The sequence below is a fragment of the Podarcis pityusensis genome (genome assembly GCF_964106645.2).
Source record: "Podarcis pityusensis genome assembly, chromosome: 5".
Lineage (NCBI taxonomy): Eukaryota > Metazoa > Chordata > Lepidosauria > Squamata > Lacertidae > Podarcis > Podarcis pityusensis.
Genome location: NC_138032.1, coordinates 99,544,569 through 99,567,503, shown reverse-complemented (window position 1 = coordinate 99,567,503; position 22,935 = coordinate 99,544,569). Strand labels below are relative to the sequence as shown.

The 22,935-nt window shown below is 48.3% G+C and overlaps 1 protein-coding gene across 1 annotated transcript; it reads right to left on the bottom strand.

The window, feature by feature from the left end:
• Positions 1-1,476: 1,476 nt before the first annotated feature.
• Positions 1,477-22,919, bottom strand: KLHL42 (kelch like family member 42). Its single transcript, XM_081005595.1, has 3 exons — positions 22,078-22,919; positions 4,143-4,336; positions 1,477-2,052 (listed from the first exon to the last, which is right to left on the bottom strand). Exons 1-3 carry the CDS (start codon positions 22,890-22,892, stop codon positions 1,607-1,609), a joined length of 1,455 nt encoding a protein of 484 aa, XP_080861721.1. The 5' UTR covers positions 22,893-22,919; the 3' UTR covers positions 1,477-1,606.
• Between the last annotated feature and the right edge of the window lie 16 nt (positions 22,920-22,935).

The following is a 22,935-nucleotide window of genomic DNA, read 5'->3' as shown; positions in this document are numbered from 1 at the left end:
TGGGTGGTTTCTCCAGAACCCAGCTAAAAAAACTACAGTGCAAAAATATTTCACTTCCAAATCAACCATGAGACAGTCTTCTCAAACAGCCCAGATGGTGCAGATAAACCTCACTAAAATCAATTGGACTACTCATGAGTACAATTTTTTAATTGCATCTTTATGGTAGAAACTACCCATCAAACTTGGGACATTCAAATGTATCTTTCCAAACAATCTTTGCTGTACACAATAAATACAGCTCACCGTTATGTGGCATGTGGACATCCCTTCCAAGTGAAAGCATAATCTTGGCACACCTTATTGAGACATAGACCCAAAATGACTATAAAAAGTTGTTATTTCAGGACTGACTGCTGATCTTGACCACAAGGAATAAATCTTCAAGGGAAAAGTGGATATAATACTCAGTTATCAGTACAAATATACATTACTCTGGATCCCATTTTGGTCTTGGATGACTGTAGTCGAGTGAGAAGTTTTATTTCCATCTGAAGAGGATAAACACAATGGCAAACACTATGTCCATCAAAAGAATGTCTAGTGATGGACTATAGCCTGTGTGGCATTGTTTTGTTTGCAAAGAGATATGAATGTCCCAAGTTTGATTAGTTTTCACCAGAAAGATGTAACTATGGCTACTTACCTTGGTGTCAGGGGTGGAGTATCTCCTCCCCCGGTAGCCTCAGAGGCAAGAAAAATAAACAGTTTGTATTTTATGGCTTTTTATTCAGTCATCTGGTTGCAAGACAAAAGATCCATGTCTCCACACATAGATTTTGGCTACTCTGAGCCTCTCTTCTTCATTCCCCAACAACATCCTGAAAATCTATGGGAAGTCCCAGGAGTCATACTCCTTTGAACCCTTTGTTCTTGAATGCGTAGGTATCTACAAGCCCTTGGTGAAGGAGGATCTTCCATACTCTCCAGGGAGGTTTCTGCTGGCTGCTAACTCCCCCCACCCTCCACTGTCTCGTAGCTAGGCCACTTCTTCACGCAGCTGTGAAGCAGTCCTGTCTCCTTCTCCTTCTGAAACTGCTGGAAATGGGGGGGGGGGGGCGCAAACTTCCCCCCTCCTCTTCTTAGAGGAGCCAATCAGACCCAGGGCTCATTTCCCATTCCTCTGTTCAGTCCAGTCCCTGACACTGGGTGAGACTATCTCTGAGCTGATTTGCAAACTTCCCCAAGTCTACATCTCCTAGCTTGAACAGGCAGGTGGTATCCAGAAGTGAAACATTTTGGCCCTACCTGTTGCTAAGGCCCTGCACCATTTCGCAAATCCATCATCTCAACCCTTTAGATCCTCAGCTGAAGCAAAGATTAAAATAAATGGAACTTGTGGGGATGTTTACCCATTACCTCACCAGCATTTTTGTCTTGCTCATACGTGGCATGTAATTACAACTGTAGACTTCTTGCAGCAAACATCACCTTTTTCTTCTAAAGCATTATATATACCAACAGTGGCCAATAAAATAATTTTTATAACTATTTATCGGATATAAACAACTTGTGTTCCATTTGGAAAAGATGGTAACTAGGATAAATAAATTTCTTATTCAACAATTAATGAATTTTATGCGGAAAATAAAATTGCAGTTTACATTCACATCAGATTTGGCAAATACATAGAACAGACCAACATGTTTTGTCCAAAGGTTGGGAAGTGCCTAACAGATTCCCAACTGTCTGAAAATATATTGTACTTTAGAAAAACTCTGTGCTCCAAGCTTGTTGACAATGATACATCTCTGGTCAGTATATAGATCCCATCGTTGTGTAGTGTACAAGTCAAATTAAGTCCAGATTTTGACATGTTTTCTTTGAGGTAGAGCCATTCTCTGGTGGCAGTGTTATAAGACTGTACTGTTAACATGTCCTCATTTTGGCTAGATTTTTTTTTTGATCCCAGTTCGTGGATGCAGCCTCCAACAATATAGATAGTTTCCTCCACTGACAGCATCTGCTGCTTGCGGATATGGATGTCACACGATTCAAAGGTTGTCCAGTTGTCAGAGCTGGGACAGTACTGCAAGATATTCAAGTTCCGGTCTGCAACAGAGAAGATATTAAATACAGAAAACTTAAATTCAACTTATTTGTACACTGGGGCCTACAACACCTGGTGGTTAAAAGGTCTGATTTCAGGTCAGTTTTCTTTTTCAAAAATGTGGAGAAAGCTTGATTACTGTTCTCTGCAAAGTAGGCTATTGCTGCACACTTTTCCTGCTTCTCTCTCATTTTCTACTCCCTACAATATCCGTAGTTTTGTCTTCCTTTTGCCCTAGCAACCAGGATGCGTCTTTCCTGCAGTGGGTTCATCTGATATCAGGTACTCCCTAGAATTTATACTATGCAAATACACAAGCACACCACACAAGTGTGAGTGGACGTTAAAGAATTCAACCCACCCAACCAAAATTACTGTGCAAAATGTGAAAACTTTGCAAAGAGGCTTAGGTGTGTCTCCTGAGACCAGGTTCTCATTATGAATTCACTGTAGAGTTAATTTACAGTACAATGGGATATATGTCTACTCAGAAGTAAGTCTATTTGTATTTAATGGGACTTTCTCCCAGGTAAGTGATAAAAGACTGCAATCTAGGCTTGGACAGGCATTGGCGGAAAGCAGGGTTCTTCTGCCTTTAACAGCTGTGTAGCAGGCATAAATCCAGGTTAATTATGGGAAATATTTCACCTGTTTACATTCTGTCTGTCAGACATTTTATTACATATGTGGCCACTGATTTATTTTTGGGCCCTCCACAGCATATGACAAAAAGCGCTTGAAGGAGCTATGTATGTTTAGCCTGGAAAAGAGGAGACTGAGAGGAGATATGATAGCCATCTTCAGACATCTAAAGGGCTGTACATGGAAGAGGGAGCATGATTGTTTTCTCCTGCTCTGCAGAGTAGAACTCAAGGCTTCAAGTTATTAGAAATGAGGTTCCTACTAAGCATTCGGAAAAAACTTTCTGACAGTAAGAGTTATTTGACAGGTAGAATGGTCTCCCTTGGGAGGTTGTGGACTCTCCTTCCTTAGAGGTTTTTAAGCAGAGGTTGGAGGGCCATCTGTCATGGATGCTTTAGCTGAGATTCCTGCATTGCACTGGGTGACCCTTGGGGTTCCTTCCAACTCTATGGTTTTATGCAAATTCATGTCATCTTTTCCATGTGAGTTGAAGGGCTCAATCACATATTCAGTGTACTGGTCTCAGAAAATCCCGTTGCCACCCTTGTACCTTTCATAAGCAAGTCAAACAGTCTGAAGGCTTCAGAAGACAAGAGATCAAGTCCTTTTCAGAAACTCACTTCATAATATCAATACAATGTTTAAAGAAAAAAAAAGATCAACAGGTTTTCAACCTCACAATACACCACACGCTTAATATCAGTTAACACTAATTCTCTTGCAATTTTTCTTAAATGTCCTGTCAAAGTCACACTCAAGATGGTGAAAAGAAAGGGTTGTTGTTGTTTTACAACCTTTCAGTGTGTGTTTATCGCTTAAGTAACAGCTGTTTGACTTATATTGTAATACTAAAATAAGGTACAGTAGTACCTCGGGTTACATACGCTTCAGGTTACATACGCTTCAGGTGACAGACTCTGCTAACCCAGAAATAGTGCTTCAGGTTAAGAACTTTGCTTCAGGACGAGAACAGAAATCGTGCTCCGGCGGCGCAGCAGCAGCAGGAGGCCCCATTAGCTAAAGTGGTGCTTCAGGTTAAGAACAGTTTCAGGTTAAGTACGGACCTCCGGAACGAATTAAGTACTTAATCTGAGGTACCACTGTATTTAAAACCAACCACAAACATTGCTATTAAAACACACTGCTTATTAAATTGAATACAGTCATACCTCGGGTTGTGAACGTGATACATGTGAGAGGCACGTTTGCAACCCGCAGCGTTCGCAACCTGAAGTGCTGCGTCTGCGCACGTGCATGACATCATTTTGTGCTTCTGCGCATGCGCTGAAACCCGGAAGTAACCCGTTCCAGTACTTCCCAATTCGGCGCAGTTCGCAACCCGAAGACGTGCAACCCGCAGCGTTTGTAACCCGAGGTATGACTGTATTGAACATGCCAAAGAGCATACAAGTGTTAAAATAACACTATTCTTTTCTAGTACTTGTCTTACCTCTTGAAGTGTAGCCTCCCATGACGTAGATCTTGCCCTGGCACTCACACGCTGAGAATTCTGCAAGAGGGGTTGGTAAGGATGCTGCAAAGTTCCACCAGTCGTGCTCTGGGCTGTAACACTCAACACTGGAGAGGAATTGCCCACCAATGGCATACAACTTCCCACTAACAGCCAACAACTTGAAATTAGACCTACAGATAAAACAGTTGGAGAGTTAAATCATTGAATTATATTTTGACGTGCTTTTGAACTGCTAGGTTGGCAGGAGCTGGGACCAAGCAACAGGAGCTCACCCCGTTGCGGGGATTCGAACTGCCAACCTGATCGGCAAGCCCTAGGCTCAGTGGTTTAGACCACAGCACCACCCACATCCCTAGAGGAAATTAAACAAGCTAAAATAGGTAAAACGCCAGGGCCAGATAGACTATCAGCAAAGTAATAAAAACTTCAGGACTTTCTGGTACAACCACTTAAAGAATTAATGAATGAGATATTAGGGACTGGGGAGGTATCCAGAGTCCTGGAAAGAGACCTATATTACACTGATTCTGAAGCAGGATACTGACCCACTTTTAGTTTAAAATTACAGGCTATTAAACAATGATGATAAACTATTTGCCAACATACTAGCCAACCGAATGAAGGGTTTTTTAGTCGATTTAATCCATCAACATCAGGCAGGTTTCTTGCCAAGCCACCAGATGGAGGATAATATAAGAAATATAATTGACATTATAGATTTGGGACATAACATCCAGATGGCAGATGGGAAATGCTATGGAAAACAGACTAGAAATTTATAGCATGCTGTACACTGAAAGAAAATTATATGAAAATGATGTACCAGTGGTATTTGACCTCTACTAAGCTGGCAAAAATGTATAAAACAAGTACAACCTGCTGGAAATGTAAAGAAAAAGAAGGTAACTTTTATCATTTGTGGTGGACTTGTAAGGTAATAAAAGCTTTCTGGGAGATGATATATAATGAAATGGAAAAAAATGTTGAAAATAACCTTTGTTAAGAAACAAGAAGTTTATTAGGAATTACATTCCAAAAGAAGCAGTGTACACCTGCATAGAAATCCAAGTGGGAACAAACCCCATAGCCTTGTGGAGAGCAGCCAGGTAAAAATTACTGGTAGTGGAGATAAACTATTTATTTTGTTTACTTATTAAATTTGTATACTGCCCATAGATCTCAGAACAGTTCACAACATATATTAAAAACACGACACACGTTGTGATTGAAGTCTACTATAGGCCACCATCTCAAGGAGAAAAGGTGGGTGCTATCTTCCTGAAAGAAATGAGAGCTGTTTCAGGGAAGGAAAGATGAGCAGTCCTGGGGAACCTTTACCCTACCATCAGTTCTAAGCATGGGATCCCTAACAGTCCTGACAACTTCCTCTTTCAGAAGGAACAAGGGGATCATGAGTTGATCTTAACCAGTAAGACAGTTCTTTAATGGGGCAGGAACTCTGGGAGGATGTGACCATGTAAGGCTGGAATATATGATCTTATGGAAAGCCAAAGCATAGTCAGATATGTACCTCACAGAGTTTAGAATTACTAGGCAGGAACCCATGGCTGGATGTGCTTACAAGGAAAAGCTGACGGGGCTGCAAAAAGGCATAGCGAGGAGCTGAAAATAAAATGGACTTCTGTAATAAATGAAAGAGGACAATTCACTGAGAGCAGGCTTGTTGGTGGGGGGACAGTATCAAAAAAGCTAAAGCTTAGACTAAGCCAAGGCAAGCAAGGGATCATGATACAAACAAACAGGGCATTTCCCCAGGAATTTCTGAAGCAAAGGGAAGAAGAAAGAAATTGTAGGCCTGGTGAAATGGGGTGAAATGTTAACAGGGCAACACCTACACTCAACTGCTGTGTAGCTTCCATATTCTTCCAAAATGGGATTTTTTTTTTGTAATCTCACATTAATGTGACTGGAGAAGGGTGATGATTGTCGTCCAGGGCAGGGCTGCCATTGGCAGGGAGAACAGAAAGTAGTGAAAATCAAATTCCAATGAAAAGGACCCAAAAAATCAGTTCAGTGTCACAGCATCTGTTTCAGCCTGGTTTCCTCACATACCAGAGATAACTTTGAAAGCCCAAAGTTATGTGGGAGATGCTCCAATTGCTGCTACTTTCCATGTATAGTTCATCCCTGCTGGGAACTGGAGCAGTGTTGTCCTTTGGAACCAAAAATGGTCATCTCCCCCCCCCCCCCCCCGCAACCACTCTAATGTGTGAGGGCAGGGCTGGTAAGGGAAGTGAGGGGGGAGAGCACAGTTTCAGACTCTCTCCACATACTGTTAATTATCTGAGTTATCAATCACTGAAGGCGGTTCAAATGTAAGCAAGAGTTTTATAAAAAGTGACATTCATTCCATACAGAATATTTGTTCTTTCAGCAGCAATGTGACTCTGAAAAGCAGGATGCATATTTGCAGCTTGTCGGGTGGGTGGGTGTCGCATGGAGAGAAAAGGGTCAGTAGTTTTGAAGCCTGACTTTGCTGACATTTGCAATTAGGTCACCCTGTACATTTCCACCCACCAATACAATTTCCCTGCTGAAAGCATCTGAGCTAGCCATGTTACAAAATGTGAGCAAACAGCCGTGACTTCAAATGGGCACCAGCAAACCTGCCTTGTTTTGTTTAAATTCAAGAGATTTAGACTAGAATAATATGAGGCTAATAGAAAAACCACAGTCAAAGGAGATTATTTTTTTAAAAAGAATAGTTTGCAGGTGGTAGACATGACATGCAGATGTGCAGCTCGTAGGTTCTGTAAGGTGAGAGGCTTATTTCTGTTGGGGAAATTAAAAATGTAGTATTTGCCGTTTTCCACCTGCCTTTCTCACCAATGGAGGTCTTCAGAGGCTACAGCTGGAGCCCGGCAGTGGAGGTCCACAATCAGGGCATGATGGAAGCAGCATTCCTCTGTTCAGTAGAGTAAAACCAATGGAAGGCAAGGTGAGCCACCAGTTTCGCAAATCTTTAGGCTTAATGAATTTGTCCCTTATCAAACCACTAGAAGTGGACCAACAATAAGAATGGGTAAAAGAACCCTTCACATTGGTTGGACTCTAATATATTTGGAGCACCAAAGAGACACAGGAAACAATTCCCCTATGTGAGAGACAAATGGCACACACCCTTCCTCCGAGACAAGGGCAGGAAAGGCTTTTATCCAGCCCAAGTGCCATATTCACACAAGGGCAACCTTCCCGAGGTTGCATGCAAGTAATGGGTGGGGCCAGAGACAAAAGTGGGCAGAGCAAAGGCTACCACAATTCAAGGATGCAGCCCAGAGAGACAAAAAACACTTGGAAAGGATGTGGGTCAGGGCTGGCAGCAAGGCTAGGCATAATCCCAAGGGCCAGACAGAGGGGCCCCAAGGTTTACCATCCTGATCTAAGGCTTGTGAGAAGCTTCCCATAGCAAGTGTGAATCTTAAGTGCAGTGAATACAAAAAGCCCTGTATGTCATGGGCCGAAATCTTGCAGGCTACTCTCATTGACCATAAACCAAAGACAAAGCAATACACCACTCAAGCTCTACTGCCAAGAACGCAAAGGATGCAACTGAGCAGAAATCACCTTTCTATGGCTGTTATTCTAAATATACACAACTTAAGCCTGAAAATGACAATTTAGTAATTATTTGCTTCACCTGGGACAGGATCCTAATTATTTCCTCTTCCCAGCAGCTGGCTTGAGTAACATGTGTCTAATTTGCTCCTGTCCCTCCACAGTGGCTGAAATGTGTTTTCTGAGATTAGGTTGTCCAGACACATGAGAAGTTCCAAAGGTGTCGCTGCACACAGCCTGCTGCCCCCACTAAACCGCCCAGGAAGTTGACAGTTTGATTAGAATCAGAGCTGGATGGGATACAGGAAATCCAGAGCCAGAGCTCTAGCCTCTGCTTGAACAACCGCAGCAATGGCTTCTGTTGCACAATTGTTCCAACAGACAACCCTTCAGGTGTCTGAAGAGTGCTGTCATGTCCCCCACCCCACCTCAGTCTTTAGGTTAAACAAGCTTCCATACTAGGCCATTGTCTTTAATGCCATCCTCTAAACCCAACCTAATGTGTCTGATTTAAAATGTGGTACCCAGCACTGGATGCTGAACTCCAGATGTGGTCCACTGCTGCAGAGTATGTTGGAACTATTACTTCTCATTACTTGGAAACTGGTTCTATTTATGTAGCCTAAAATTGCAAGGTTTTTCTTTTTCTTTTTTTGCTACAACAAAGAACATTTCCATGTGTATCCTGCAAAGTCAGGTGTCCACCATCCTACAGATATGTGGTTATTGTGTGTGTGCATGTGTAACATGGCATGCATCTCTGCTGAATTTGAGTTTGGACCAAGATGGCGCCGAGGCAAGTCACGCTCTCCGGCGCTCACTTTTATTTTTAAAAACCTTATCTTAATTGCCCTCCGGATGCCAATTTTTAACAAACGGAAAACATTTTAAAGACTGAACATTTTTATAACTCCTGTCCGCTCTGCGAGCTTCAGCTTGTCCCAGCCTGCTCCCTCCCTCCTTATCAGCTGCCCGGTCAAGGTTGCCAGAGAGGAGAGAACGCTGCTGCCTGAACTGAGAGCAGAGAGACAGAAGAGGTCTAAAGACAGAACTGTGAACTGCTTACCTGACCAACGGTGCCTGGAGAAGGAGGGTAAGGAGAGATACGACTGTGAGCTTTGCTTTGAGATTGGCCCATAGACACCCAGCTCTGCTGAACACAGAGAAAGATAAAGCTTGGAGATTCGGGGGTTAACTGAACTGACTGACCCCCGCCCAGCTGGGGGGGCTGTGTGAACTAGCTGGGGACAACATTCCTGCTTAGTTGAAGAGGAAGTGCTGTAGCTGGAAAGACTCTTCATTTTAATAAACTCTTTCGAGGAGACCAGCTTTTATATTCTCAGAGACTCCTGGTGAAGGCACCCTGAGTTTTTTACAGGAAGTTTTTAATCTACACAATAACTCCACAACAGTGTATCGGATAGGACCCTCTGGAGGTTTGGAAAACCGGCTTCAGCAAGATATCGTTCTGTGCCCTGCCTTATGTGGTAGGCCTTTGAAAGACTACCTAGAAGGAATCAGCGAACCAGCCCACAGAAAGTTTCCCTTCTGGGGCTCTTGGATATCCTTCGTTCAGTATAGGGCAGTGGAAGATGGCCTCTAAAGACTAAGCTAGGCCTCTAAAGACTAAGCTAAGACCCGAAATACAAGGTTATCATAGCTGTACATGCGCTATAGCCAAACTCCACTATTATCCTTTTCCAGCTGCACATAAATTGCCTAAATAAGGCAATTTTAATTTTAATGTAGTTTTTAGCCGTTTTATTACTGCTGTCTCTTTGGCAGCATTGTTTTATTATTATATTCTGACTAGGTTGCAGCATTTGTGAAACAGCGCTGGTCGCATGATTGAGGTGAAAACTACAGGCTTAGGACAATTGCCAAGATCTAAAAGCAGAGAACTCAAAATAGAGAAATATATTGAGGCTGTTGATGAGCACATCAGGAAGCTGTTGCAGAGAGCAGGTGGGAATATAGATTGATACCCCCACTTGCCCCTCAATCTAAGGCAGTCGCACCTGGGGTAAACTGCCCTCTCTCTAGATCAAGACCACTTTTACCATGGTTTTTACTAGAAGAAAATACAAGGAGTTGGGTATACTGCCTGACTCGGCAATCAGCCCCTCGGGCCCTGGTAAAAGACAAAGCAAAATCACAAATTACTTTCCTAAGATGGAGGAGGGTAAGAGTCCACAAAAAGAGTTAATTATTGATGAAGTAATACCCCCCTCTCTTACTGTTCTTGATTGGACGTCTAATTTTAAAGAGATATACCAAGATACTGGAAATATTAACTCCCCATGCAGCCTAGCGCAAGAACTAGCTTTAGCCGAGGAACTTCAGGAGGGAAATACCTCTATTACTAAGGAACAGCTGCCCACGGAAGAAATTACATCAACCCATCAAAACCAGATACCTACTCCAAAATACTCTCAAACAGAATTGAGTGACGGTCGCCCTTTGGATTATTCCCTAGCAGTAAGTTCTGATTTAGCCAACATAAAAAATTATCTAACAATAACAAACGGGCTACTGCTGACGTTAGTAGAAAATTTCACATCTCAATTAAAAGAGTTAAAATTAAATGATATGCCACAAGAACATAAAACAGTTGAGCTAGCGTCGACGAACAAACCAGTAATAAATAAGAATCTGCAAAGACATAACTCAAGGGTAAAAGTGAAGAAAAGTAAAAATATTAAAACAACAAGGAAAGCCAAGTATACCCGCAGTAATCGAAACATACATTGGCAGAAATTGTTTAAACTTCTTCCCCCAGCCCCAAATAAATCGACCACACGGGGCAGCAAAAAGAAGGGTAAAAAGAGAGAAACAAAGGTTACAAAGTTACACAGCAACCGGCTAAGGAGGACTCGCCAAGGCTGACTCCAGTAGCAAGTGAGAAGGCAGAAGTAACAACTCAGTCCTTGGATAACCAACTTTTTAATAAACCTGATGCTGCGGAAGTAGAGGCCTCTTCCTGTGAAGGCAATAAAACACTTAGCAAATCGAACAGCGGGGAAGAGGAAGCGTCTAGTAGAGATGATACCCCCCTTCAGACCTGGCAAGCCTCCAGTCAGGAAAGAGATTGGAATTTGATCCTAAATCCCCAAAAACTGGTATTCACGAACTTCCCGAAGCCCAAGGGCTTCCTTACAGGGAAACAGCGAATAATGAACTTTGTATCTAGTCTAAATGACATACTGCCAGGAATGGTTAATGCTAATGATATCACCTCGGTGGAATATTTACATTATGATGGTCACTCAGTGAGAGCACTGACCACTTTTAGGGATCAGAACCTGGCCAAGTATATTTTTAGGTCAAGACCTGCCTTTTTAAAAGCACGGACAACAATACTTAGGCTCTTTGAAAATAAGGCTCCTTTGAGCCCCCTTTTGAAAACTAAGCAGGCAAATCTTAGAAAGGGGAAACAACTCTCAAAATTCTGGCCTGACAAACAGAACCCGCAATGCCTTGCAAGCAAAGGTGAGGATTCCTTTACTATGGAAGAAAATATCCTAATTGACCAATTCTGGATGTTCCCACCATTAATACAAACTGACATCTTGGGAAGACTAGATAAGCTAAGAGATAAGCTGGCCGAGAGAGCTTCAGGCAACGAGGTTATCAAGGGGGACCAAAAAAAGACCACAACACGTAACCTTCAGATCAAAGCGGAGATTAACTTTCCACCAAGAGAGAATGTGCCACCCTTCAAGGAGAGTACTCCATCACCCCCCCGAAAGAGAAATATCCCCAAGGTGACCCCACAAGACATATGGGACAAAATGAGATACCTAGATGAAACAGAATTGGGCCAAAATCAGGCCAAAACAGACTATCCACAGAAGGAATTTATGCATAATAAAGATCTGGTGTTCACAAACGTGAGCACTTTGCATCCACCTATTGAAATCATAGAGCGGCTGGATAGCCCGCCATTCAAAGACGATAGGCGTCCGATACATAAAGCGACAAACCCTAAAAGTACGTTAGCTAATAATTGACAAAGATTCGATTGTGATAAAGCCAATCTTAAATTTTTATCATGGAACATTGCTGGTTGGCTCAACAAGGCGACTGACCAATCATTTGTCAATTTTATTCAAGATCATGATATAGTCTTTGTCAGAGCTGCTTCCAGATCCTAGCTCACAGAGGATCACGCTAGCCAGCGATCATTAAATAAAAGTCTTTATTGAGTTACAGTTTCCATTCTCAAGCTGCTGCGTGCAACTCTACGTCTCATGGTTAGATCGGCGAAGCTCCATCTGAGTCTCCGCCCCTTGTACACCAACTTAATATCCTAGCCTTGCTCCACCTTTTCCGCCTGACTGTTCTTCTCTGGGTCCCTCTGCCCCCCGGGGTCTCTTCCTTCCGGGATTCCTCTGACGCTGACGCTGACCCCCCTGACTCTTCTCCCTCCTTTCGGCGGGCTTTAGGACCTGGCTCCCTTTCCGGGCTGCCTACTGCGCCACCTTCCTGTGCATTTGAACTTGGCACGCGCGCCCAACCTTCCACCTTCCGTCTGACCGTTTCTTCGCTCCCCGATGGAGGTGTGGCCACTCCTGACTCGTGCCCTCCCCCCTGTTGTGAGCTGCCAGCGCTTGATCCCTGGCGCCCTTCCTCTTCCCTGCTCTCTGGCGGTGACGCTGGTCCTGATTTCCAACTGCTCCCCTCTGAGTCCCCTCTGGCTCTATCTTCCTGGGGTGTCCCCCTAGGCTCCCCCCTTGCCCTGGCCACTGGTGCTCCTTTCTGTGAATCTTCTGATTCACTGGAAAGACTCGGAGATCTCGGGTCGTCGTCATCACTCATCTTTTCTTCTGCCTCCTCTCCCTCGCTCTCTGTTTCCTCCCTTGCCCTTGCCTCTGCTCCTGAACCCCTGACATCCATCCCCCCCTCGAAGCCCCCTCTTCCCCCCTCCCCTCCTTCCGGTGCGGGATCTGGGTGCTGCCGTGTCAGGGGGACGAATGTCGGATACAGTTCGCTTCCCGTGGCGGGCCGCCATCCGAAGTCTTCCGGTTCTTCCTCCCTGCTCTCGTTGACGACGGTCACCTCCGCTTCCATCTCTGTGCCGCCGTGCTCGAAACCCGGGTCGTCCCCGAAAACGTCCATGTCCGTCTCTCCCTCGTTGCCTTCTGGAGACATTGCTCGTCCTGGACCCTCCAGCCACCTTCTGCGGAACTGCTCCTCTGGTCGATCATCCCACCAATACGAGGGTTCTGAAGCAGATCCCGAGGGTGACCCCTCTGGGGAACGGGCGTCTCGTGTCGGTTCCTCGTCCGAGTCGAACCCCTGGAACGTGCTGGCTGAAAGCGTGGGCGTGAAAAGCCAGTCGTCGAAAAAGTCTGCTGGCATTGGCCTATGTGGGAAGAGGGCATGAAACTCTTCTTTGAGCAGAGGTTCGTCTAAAGCGTAGCCCGGCACCCAGCTGTTGGCACTGGCCGGGGTGCCCTCCTTGGCGAGAAGGTATTCTACCCCCTCTTCCCCCCATCTGGAGTCCAAAATCTCCGTGACTTCGTTGATGCGCTCCTCCTGTGCCACTCCCCCTTGCCCGGTTCTCTCTCGGAGCGGACCCGGTGCCGTTCCTGGTTCCTGAAACCTGTGAGGTGCCTTGTAGGGAGTGAGCACCGATCTGTGGAACACCGGATGCATTCTGGAACCCTCCGGAAGAGCCAGCCTGAAAGCCACCGGGTTGACCTGTTCGTCGACTTGGTAGGGCCCCAGTTGTTTATGCCCTAGTTTCTTCTTCGCCAACGACCTGGCCGGCACTGCGTGGGCTGCTAACCAGACCCAGTCTCCCACATGGATCTCTTCGCCAACCCTTCTGTGTTTGTCCGCTTGTACCTTGTATGCGTGTTTAGCCAGCTCCAGGTGCCGCCGCAGCTGATCGTGGACCTCTTGCAACTCCGACGCGAACGCATCTGCTGTCTGCGGCTCCCCCTCCCCCATTCTTTCCAGTCCCGGGAAGGTTCTAGGGTGCCTCCCGTTGTTGGCGAAGAACGGCGTGACCCCCGTGGACACGTGCTTCGTGTTGTTGTAGGCGAACTCGGCGAGAGGCAGGTAATCCACCCACGTCGCAGGCTGTTGATTCGCATAACATCTCAGGTACTGCTGCATGATGGCATTGACCCGCTCCGCTTGCCCGTTGGTCTGCGGGTGTCTAGCCGACGCCAGGTTGATCTTGACGTTCAGGAAGCCCATCAGCCTCTGCCAGAAGTTTGAGATGAACTGTCGCCCTCGGTCGGACAGAATAGACCGCGGCAGACCGTGAACCTTGAACACGTGGTCTATGAACAGTTTGGCGGTTTGTTCCGCCGTGGCCACCTTCGCACACGGAATGAAATGTGCCATCTTGGAGAACAAATCCACCACCACCAGCACAGCCGTCTTGCCCCTCGAGCTGGGCAGATCCGTGACAAAGTCCAGGGCCACTCTCTCCCATGGCTCGAACGGAGTTTGCAGCGGTTCCAGCAGTCCGGCCGGCGGTCTGTGCACTGGTTTGGACCTCTGGCAGGTGTCACACCTCGCCACGTAGTCCGCGACTTCCCCTCTCATTCCGGGCCACCAGAAGTCTCTGGCTACTAATTCCACCGTCTTCTCCTTGCCAAAGTGCCCGGCAGTGGGCGCGTCGTGCAGCTGCTGCAGTACCTTGGCGCGAAGTTCGTCTCCCGGCACGTAGATGGCCCCTTTACGGATGAGCAAACCATCTCGCAGCTGGAACTCGTCGGTCGCTGCCGTGCCCCTGTGCACCTCTGCCATCTTTGCTTGCGCGAAGGAGTCATCCTGCAACGCTCGTCGCACCGCATCCAGGTCAACTGTTGCCGCCGCGCACGCCCACACTGTCGGTGCGAAGATGTGCATGGCGGCCGCTGGCGTTGCCTCCTCCAGATACTGTGGCTTACGGGAGAGAGCATCCGCCATGATGTTGGTGTCCCCCGGGACATACTCTATTCGGAAGTCGAAATTCGCAAAGAACTCAGCCCAACGTATCTGCCTCTGGTTCAGGAACTGTGCCGTGCGCCAGTGCTCTAGATTCTTGTGGTCCGTGCAGACCTGCACCGTGTGCTTGGCGCCGATCAGGAAGTGCCTCCACGCTTTGAACGCTGCATGAATGGCCAGCAACTCCCTGTCCCAGATGGTGTAGTTCTGTTCGGACTTGCTGAGCTTCCTTGAGTAAAACGCTCCCGGCCTCCAAACCCCCTGCGGGTCTTTCTGCAGCAGGACTGCTCCCACGGCTCTGTCCGAAGCGTCTGTCTCCACCCTCATCGGCCTGCTGGGGTTGACATGAAGCAGCTGCTCTTCCGACGCGAAGAGACGCTTGAGTGCCTGAAAGGACTGCTCCGCCTGCTCTGTCCAGATGAACTTCTTTTTCTTGGAGCTGAGCGTGTCCGTGATGGCCGCTGTCTGCATCGCAAAGCCTTTGATAAACTTGCGATAGAAGTTCGCGAAGCCGACAAACCGTTGGACCTCCTTCCGGTTGCGTGGGCTTTTCCAATCCAACACTGCTCGGACCTTGGCGCTGTCCATGGCGAGCCCTTTATCAGACAACTTGTAGCCCAGGAAATCCACCTCGGTCACGTCGAATTGGCACTTCTCCAGCTTGGCGTAAAGCCTATGTTGCTGTAGCCTGCTCAGCACTTCCTTGACGTGTCTGTCATGCTCCTGCTGCGATTCCGAAAAGATCAGGATGTCATCCAAGAAACAGACGCACGTCTTGTAGAGGAGCCCCGCCAACACGTGATGCATGAAAGCTTGAAAAACGTGGGAGCCATTTTGCAATCCAAAAGGCATAACTCTATATTCGTAGGTGCCCAGGGGCGTGAACATGGCTGTCTTCCACTCATCTCCCTCCCGCATGCGAATGAGGTTGTATGCCCCTCGCAGGTCCAACTTGGTGAACACTCTGCCCTTCCGTACCTTTGCGAGGAGGTCGTCGATTCGGGGCATGGGGAAGTCCGATGGCTTGGTCACACTGTTCAAGATGCGAAAGTCCACTACAAGTCTTTTTTGGGGCGTGTCCCGCTTCTTAACAAAGAATACCGGACTGCCCCCCGCTGCCTTGGACTCTCGGATGAAACCGCGCTCCAAATTATGATCTATGAACTCTTTGAGTTCCTGCAGTTCGTCCTCAGACATGGAATACAGCTTCCCTTTGGGCAGCGCCGCCCCCGGCAGCAGGTCAATTTTGCAGTCATATGGTCTGTGGGGGGGTAGCCTGTCTGCCTCTTTCTCGCAGAAAACCTCCAAAAATTCTGCGTACTTGTGGGGAACCGCTTGCAGCGTGCCTAGCTGCAGCTGTGACTCCTCTTCCCCTCCTTCCTGCCTGGGCACGATGCAGTGTTCAGCGCAAAAGGAAGAGCCGAAGGTCAGCTGCCTCTGGTACCAAGCCAGCGTCGGGCTGTGCTTGTCCAGCCAACTCATGCCCAATACAATGGGCGTGTCCGATAGTTGAGTGACATTGAAGCTGATGATTTCCCTGTGATTCCCAAGTCGCATCACCATTGGTGGCGTCTGCTTCACCACTTGCCCCCCTAGCAGCTCCCTGCCATCCACCGTGACAACCTGCAGGGGCAGCGTGGCAGGCAGCAACTGTATAGCGTGCCGGTCGACAAAGTCCTGCCCTATAAAGTCCGCATTGCTTCCGGAGTCAATGGTGATTGGCACGTCCATGGTGATTCCATTGGGCAGCTGGAGCGACGCGGTGAGCTTCACTACCGGTTTGGGCGGGAGGGGGTCCATGGGCTGTAAAATCTCTGGGGACTGCTTCACTGACACGTCTGGCTGGGCCCCAGTGCCTCTTCCTCCAACCAGACTCCTTCGTTTCCCTGCTGTGGTTGTCCTTGCTGTGTTGCTGCAGTTACCATTGCTGAGGCTGCAGTGTGCTTGTGGAGCCTCTGGGGACACTCTTTCGCCATATGCTGTGGATCATCGCAGATGTAACACTTCCTGTTCCCTCTAGGAGGCTTCGCTTTCACTGCTGCCGGTGCTAGGGCTCTGGCTGCTGACTGAGCCCTTGCACCTCCAACCTCCATAGGTTCCGCTCCTCCTCCTGGCGGAGGCGTGGATTGCGCACGCGCTGCTTCTCTGGGAAGGAAGGAGGAGCCCCTGGCTGGTTCGCGCCCTCCACGCCCTTCGTCCCTGCTCCACGGACGTCCTTCCAGCCGCACCCCCACCGCCAGCGCCCTCTGAACGATCTCCTGCGTGGTCCGGGGTCTCTCCCCCCTCGCAATTTCATCTTTAACCGAGCCGTGCAATCCCTCCCAAAACAGGTCTCTTACAGGAGCCGAATCTCTGTCCCATTCCAGGGCACTGACCAAAGCGAAAAAGCGGGCATGGTACTGCCTTACGCTGGCCCTCCCTTGCTTCAGTCCATGTATCTCCTGCCGAGCAAGATCCACGTCAATGCTTGATAAAAAGCACCCATCCATCGCTTTAATAAAGGCATCCGCATTTTGGAGCGCCGGATCCTTATCTCTCCACAAATTGCGCAGCCATGCTTTAGCATCTCCATGCAAATGGGACATGATGAATCCCACCTTCTCTTGCTCATCTCTAAAGTCTTTGTTCAGCAGTTGCAGTGCACACATTACATCTGCTCTAAAGTTGGGGTACTGTTGCAAATTCCCATCGAAGTGAGAGACCAGACCGCCTGTTCGTCTCCCCAACCCAATCCCCTCCGGTTTGGGTGTCAGTTGCCCTTGCTTCGTAAGCACTTCCAACCTGACCTGGAGATCCCTGTAGGCGGCAGCTGCGTCCTCCTCTCTCTTCCTGGATGCAAGAGCCTCGGCATTCAGTCGTGTCACTGCTTCTCTGAGTTCCACTATCTGCTGTTCGGCCGTCATGTTGTCTGCCGTTCGTGAGCTCGCTAGTAGGCACCCGCTTTCTCTCCTCTCCGCGAGGACGTAGATGCCCACAATCTAGGGATGGAGCTTACTGTCAGAGCTGCTTCCAGATCCTAGCTCACAGAGGATCACGCTAGCCAGCGATCATTAAATAAAAGTCTTTATTGAGTTACAGTTTCCATTCTCAAGCTGCTGCGTGCAACTCTACGTCTCATGGTTAGATCGGCGAAGCTCCATCTGAGTCTCCGCCCCTTGTACACCAACTTAATATCCTAGCCTTGCTCCACCTTTTCCGCCTGACTGTTCTTCTCTGGGTCCCTCTGCCCCCCGGGGTCTCTTCCTTCCGGGATTCCTCTGACGCTGACGCTGACCCCCCTGACTCTTCTCCCTCCTTTCGGCGGGCTTTAGGACCTGGCTCCCTTTCCGGGCTGCCTACTGCGCCACCTTCCTGTGCATTTGAACTTGGCACGCGCGCCCAACCTTCCACCTTCCGTCTGACCGTTTCTTCGCTCCCCGATGGAGGTGTGGCCACTCCTGACTCGTGCCCTCCCCCCTGTTGTGAGCTGCCAGCGCTTGATCCCTGGCGCCCTTCCTCTTCCCTGCTCTCTGGCGGTGACGCTGGTCCTGATTTCCAACTGCTCCCCTCTGAGTCCCCTCTGGCTCTATCTTCCTGGGGTGTCCCCCTAGGCTCCCCCCTTGCCCTGGCCACTGGTGCTCCTTTCTGTGAATCTTCTGATTCACTGGAAAGACTCGGAGATCTCGGGTCGTCGTCATCACTCATCTTTTCTTCTGCCTCCTCTCCCTCGCTCTCTGTTTCCTCCCTTGCCCTTGCCTCTGCTCCTGAACCCCTGACAGTCTTCTTGCAAGAGACATGGCTAACAGGGGATCTAGATGTAAATGGTTTTGCCTAATTTTCGCTCGCAGGTTCACCAAGCAACAAAGGGGGACGAGTTAAGGGTGGGCTAGGCATTCTAATATCCACAAGGCTGAGAGCATCTTTCGTCGAGCTGGAGCCTCTGAGCAGTGTGGCCATGGCATTATTAATGAAATGCAGATATTGCACACTTCTATTGATTAATATATATGCCCCTCCCCAAAGAGGCAAGCAGCTTATCAAAAATCTCTGGCATAGGATAGAATCTTATGTCGATGAGCTAATGAATCAAACTCCTGCTGCGGCAGTGCTGCTGGCTGGGGATTTAAATGCCAGAATTGGCCAATCAGACGAAGCGTTATATGCTCATTTTCACGACGTACCTCCCATTTCTGAAGAAGCCCATTCTATTCCCCCAAGGCTCTCAAAAGACAAGGGCTGCAATTACGCAGGCCTATGCCTTCTACGTTTTTCCAACAATCTGGATTTGACTGTATTAAATGGTCGTGTCGACAGAGAACCCAGTGGGGAATTTACATTTATATCCAACATGGGAGCCTCCACTATCGATTACGTCCTGGTGTCATCTAACCTTTTGAGCAGAGCACGGGAATGTAAAGTGGTGGAGAGGGTTGACAGCGACCATCTACCGCTCTGTTTAATACTGGATGTAAGAAAAGATTTATTTTGCTCTGATAAACTTGTAGCCCCATGCTTCGAAAACATGGAGCTAAGATACTCACGTATTAAATGGTCCAGCAAATTGAGTGATGAAATATCGGAAAGACTTCACTCAGATATTTTTCTTGCTAGAAAGGAGAACCTCGTTAATTCCCCAACTCCTGAGGCTAGATTAGACATGTTCCGGGAACTGATTTCGTCGCTACAACCTTATCTGACCAACAAAAAAACGCCACGGCAATCTCTACACTTTAATAAATCCAAACCTTGGTTTGACCAAGAATGCATGGCTATGAAACGCCTCCTGCTGGATAAGTACAGGAACTATAGAACAGCGAACTTACCTTCGCTTCCATTAGACTGGTTTGAGTCAAAACGCAGTTATAAAGCTTTGATTAGCAAGAAAAAGCTCCAGGTACAAAGGGAGGAATGGCAGTGCCTAGTGGAGGCCTCCCAAAGGAAAGATTCTGCCATGTTTTGGAAAATAATTGCAAAAAGCTGGAGAGACTCCCCGATTGAAATCGAATACTCTATACCCGCTGGAGCATGGGAGGCCTATTTCCTCTCATTATATTCATCAAATCAACTGGCCCCAGCTCTGCTTCCTGCTTCAAGTGAATTTGGTAAGGAATGGCCCCCTGTAACCACAGAAGAAATTACTGGCCTTATTCAAGCTCTTAAATCAGGGAAAGCCCCGGGTGCTGACAATATCCCACCAGAAATTCTTAAGGCAAATGTCGAATGGTGGGCCCCTGTGCTAGCCGCCTTGTTCACTAGTATAAATCAAGCGGCTATTATCCCCGAGGACTGGGGTTTAGCCATCATCATTCCAATATTTAAGAAAGGAAACAGAACTGAGCCAGCTAACTATAGACCAATCAGTCTATTAAGTATTATTAGCAAACTGTATGCTGCTCATTTATGTGATAAATTAGTGGAGTGGATGGAAAGAGAGCATATTCTATCAGAAGCTCAAGCTGGTTTTAGAGCAAAGCGTTCAACTATAGACCAGGCCCTTACCCTTCAACACCTGGCAGACAAATACTCTAGAAAAGGGGGGTCTTTATATGCAGCATTCGTGGATTTTAAATCGGCGTTTGATCTAATACCAAGGGATAGACTCTGGGAAAAGCTTGGCGCTACAAACATAGATAAACGCTTATTACGCCTTATCCGTGGTCTATACGAAAACACCAGGGTGAGGGTAAGATGCGATCGGTCAGGCCATCTAACTAAAGAAATTCAAACGCACTATGGGGTTAAACAAGGATGTGTCCTCGCGCCAACGCTATTTAATTTCTATATCAACTCTCTAGCAGTAAATATGGCGAAAGAAAATGCCCACCCTCCCAAACTGGCAGGTATTCCCATCCCGGTGCTTCTGTATGCGGACGACGCAGTCCTACTCTCCTTTTCCTGCGTTGGCCTGAGGAAGCTTTTGAGATCACTTGCTGACTATTGTCAAGCGGAACAACTATCAATAAATTACAGCAAATCTAAAATTATGGTGTTTTCAAAAAAAAGAAGGAAACACAAATGGAGAATTAATGGTCAACCTATTGACCAGGTAGCAACTTTCAAATACCTGGGAATAACTTTTCAGGAAAGGGTCTCGTGGCACCAACAGATGAAAAACGCCATTGCCAACGCAGGAAGGGCTAATAAAGCCCTTACAAGATTTTTTCACGGGAAAGGGGGTAAATACGTTCCGGCGGCCTCCCAGGTTTTTGCTGCAAAAATACTCCCACAACTCACTTATGGATCCCAGGTTTGCAGTTTTAAAAATTTTGCGCCTATGGAGGCATTTCAAACAAAATTCTATCGGTGTTTATTGGGGATCCCCCCCTGTGTATCTAATATAGCTGTCCGCTTAGAAGTTGGACAACCACCCGTTAATGCGCGGCTGTGGATTCTAAAGATACACTACTGGTTAAAACTTATTTTTTCCCCGGCCGGTTTGGCTCCTTTAACACTCTTAGACACCTTTCATTCCACCTGGAAAGCTTCCCTGTTTGAAAAGATAAGAAGCTTGGGATTCTCCCCGCAGATCTTGATAGCGGCAGGATATGAGAGAGCCAGAAGTCAAGTGCTCCAACGCATTAGGGACATAGAGCTGCAATGTCATATGGGCAAAATGGATAAACATGCCATAATTAGAGACTTTGGGAGAGGGTTCTCACCCGCAAATTATTTGGCTGATTTACAAATACCTAAGTACAGACACTCCTTTACCCTGGCCAGATTTAACGTTCTGCCCTCTGCCCTGCTGCTAGGCAGATATGAGGGCAAACCATATGAGTCACGTGTTTGCCCGTGTGGCTCATCGGAAGTGGAAACAAGTCTGCATGTATTGCTGCACTGTAGTTACTACGAGGATCTACGTTTGACCTTTATTGCCCCAGTTCTACAAAAGTTTAAAAATGAACCAGAACTCCAACGTATGAGAGCCTTGGTAGAAGATAAGGTTCCTGAAATTACGATCAATGTGGCCAAATTTTGTGTAGCCGCTATTAGGCGCAGGAAACAAGAGCTTTCCAATGTCAATATGCAGGCGAAGGCAAATACTTAATTTTATTTATGCTGTCTAATTTTAAATTGCAGTTATGTATCGAAATTGTCCTTTGTTTTTTCTGGTGTTATGCTTCGCTGACTAGCTGTACGAGTTAATCTGGTCTGTGACCGTTTAATAAAATTTGATTTGAATTTGAGTTTGTTGGCCTAGGTTTCCATTCCTTTAAGAACTGCATTCCTGTCTTCTGAGGCGCTAGTTGTCTCTCCAATTTTGTGTCTTCTGCAAACCTGATCTCAAGACCACACTTAACCAGTTTGCTATTCAAACCAGCTTGGCTTTTCCACACCTCACACTGGAAAATGCTTCCATTTATTCCAAACTGAAAAAGCAAGAAGTTCCTGGGAGCATCTCGGGCGTTACCTTTTCTGGTTCATCGAGGCCACGGGGCTCCACTCGTTCAGGCAGGGGTTGTAGCAGTGCGCGGCCGAGATCTCCTGGCTGCCCAGCCGGTGGCCGCCCACCAGGAACAGGTAGTTATCCAGCACGGCCGCGCCGTAGCCGCGCACGTTGGCCAGCTCCGGAGGCGGGCGGCCGGGCAGCGGGAGCCAGCGGCCGGCCGCCTCGTCGTACCTGCGCATGGAGCCGGGCGCGCCGCCTTCCTGGGGCCAGGCTCCGGCGAAGGGGCCCAGCGCCAGCAGGGCGGCCGCGCCTCCCGCGCGCCTTTCCCGCAGCTGCTGCCTCAGGGCGCCGGGCAGCAGGCGCCGGGCCTCGGGCCTGCGGAGCACCGCGTGGAAGCGCGCCGCCATGAAGGCCACGCAGGCGGCCTGCAGCTCCGCCAGCCCGTAGACCTGCGCCAGCTGGTGCAGCTGCAGGCAGTTGGGCAGCGCCACCTCCGCGGGCAGCCGGCGCAGCAGCGGGGTCACCTGCAGGTAGCAGGCGGCCTCCACCAGCGCCTCCAGCGCCGCCTCGCCCTCGCCCTCGCGCTCCAGGCCGGCCAGGCGGGACGTGCGGATGAAGTCCAGCACCAGCTCCAGGCCGCGCGCGCGCAGCCCCCCGCGCAGCTCCTGCACCTCCGCCGCCGCCTCGCGCATCCCCGAGCGGAAGAGCGCGCCGAAGTAGTCGCTCTGCTCCCGCAGCTGCCTCTTGCCCACCGGGAAGCAGCGCTCGCCCAGCCGGATCTGCACCACCGCCGCCGCCGCCGCCGCCTCCTCCTCCGCCTCGCCGCCCTCCGCCATGGCCGCCCCGGGACAGGGCCGCCGCGCTCCGCCTCCCTCGGCC

Bases quoted from the DNA above. Each gene is read 5' to 3' on its own strand.
- KLHL42 (XM_081005595.1), bottom strand. From the start codon at position 22,892: ATGGCGGAGGGCGGCGAGGCGGAGGAGGAGGCGGCGGCGGCGGCGGCG. The intron at 4,337-22,077 runs GTAACGCCCGAG...TTTTATCTGTAG, and splicing joins GCCTCGATGAACCAGAAAAG to GTCTAATTTCAAGTTGTTGG. The intron at 2,053-4,142 runs GTAAGACAAGTA...TCTCTGTTGCAG, and splicing joins GGGAGGCTACACTTCAAGAG to ACCGGAACTTGAATATCTTG.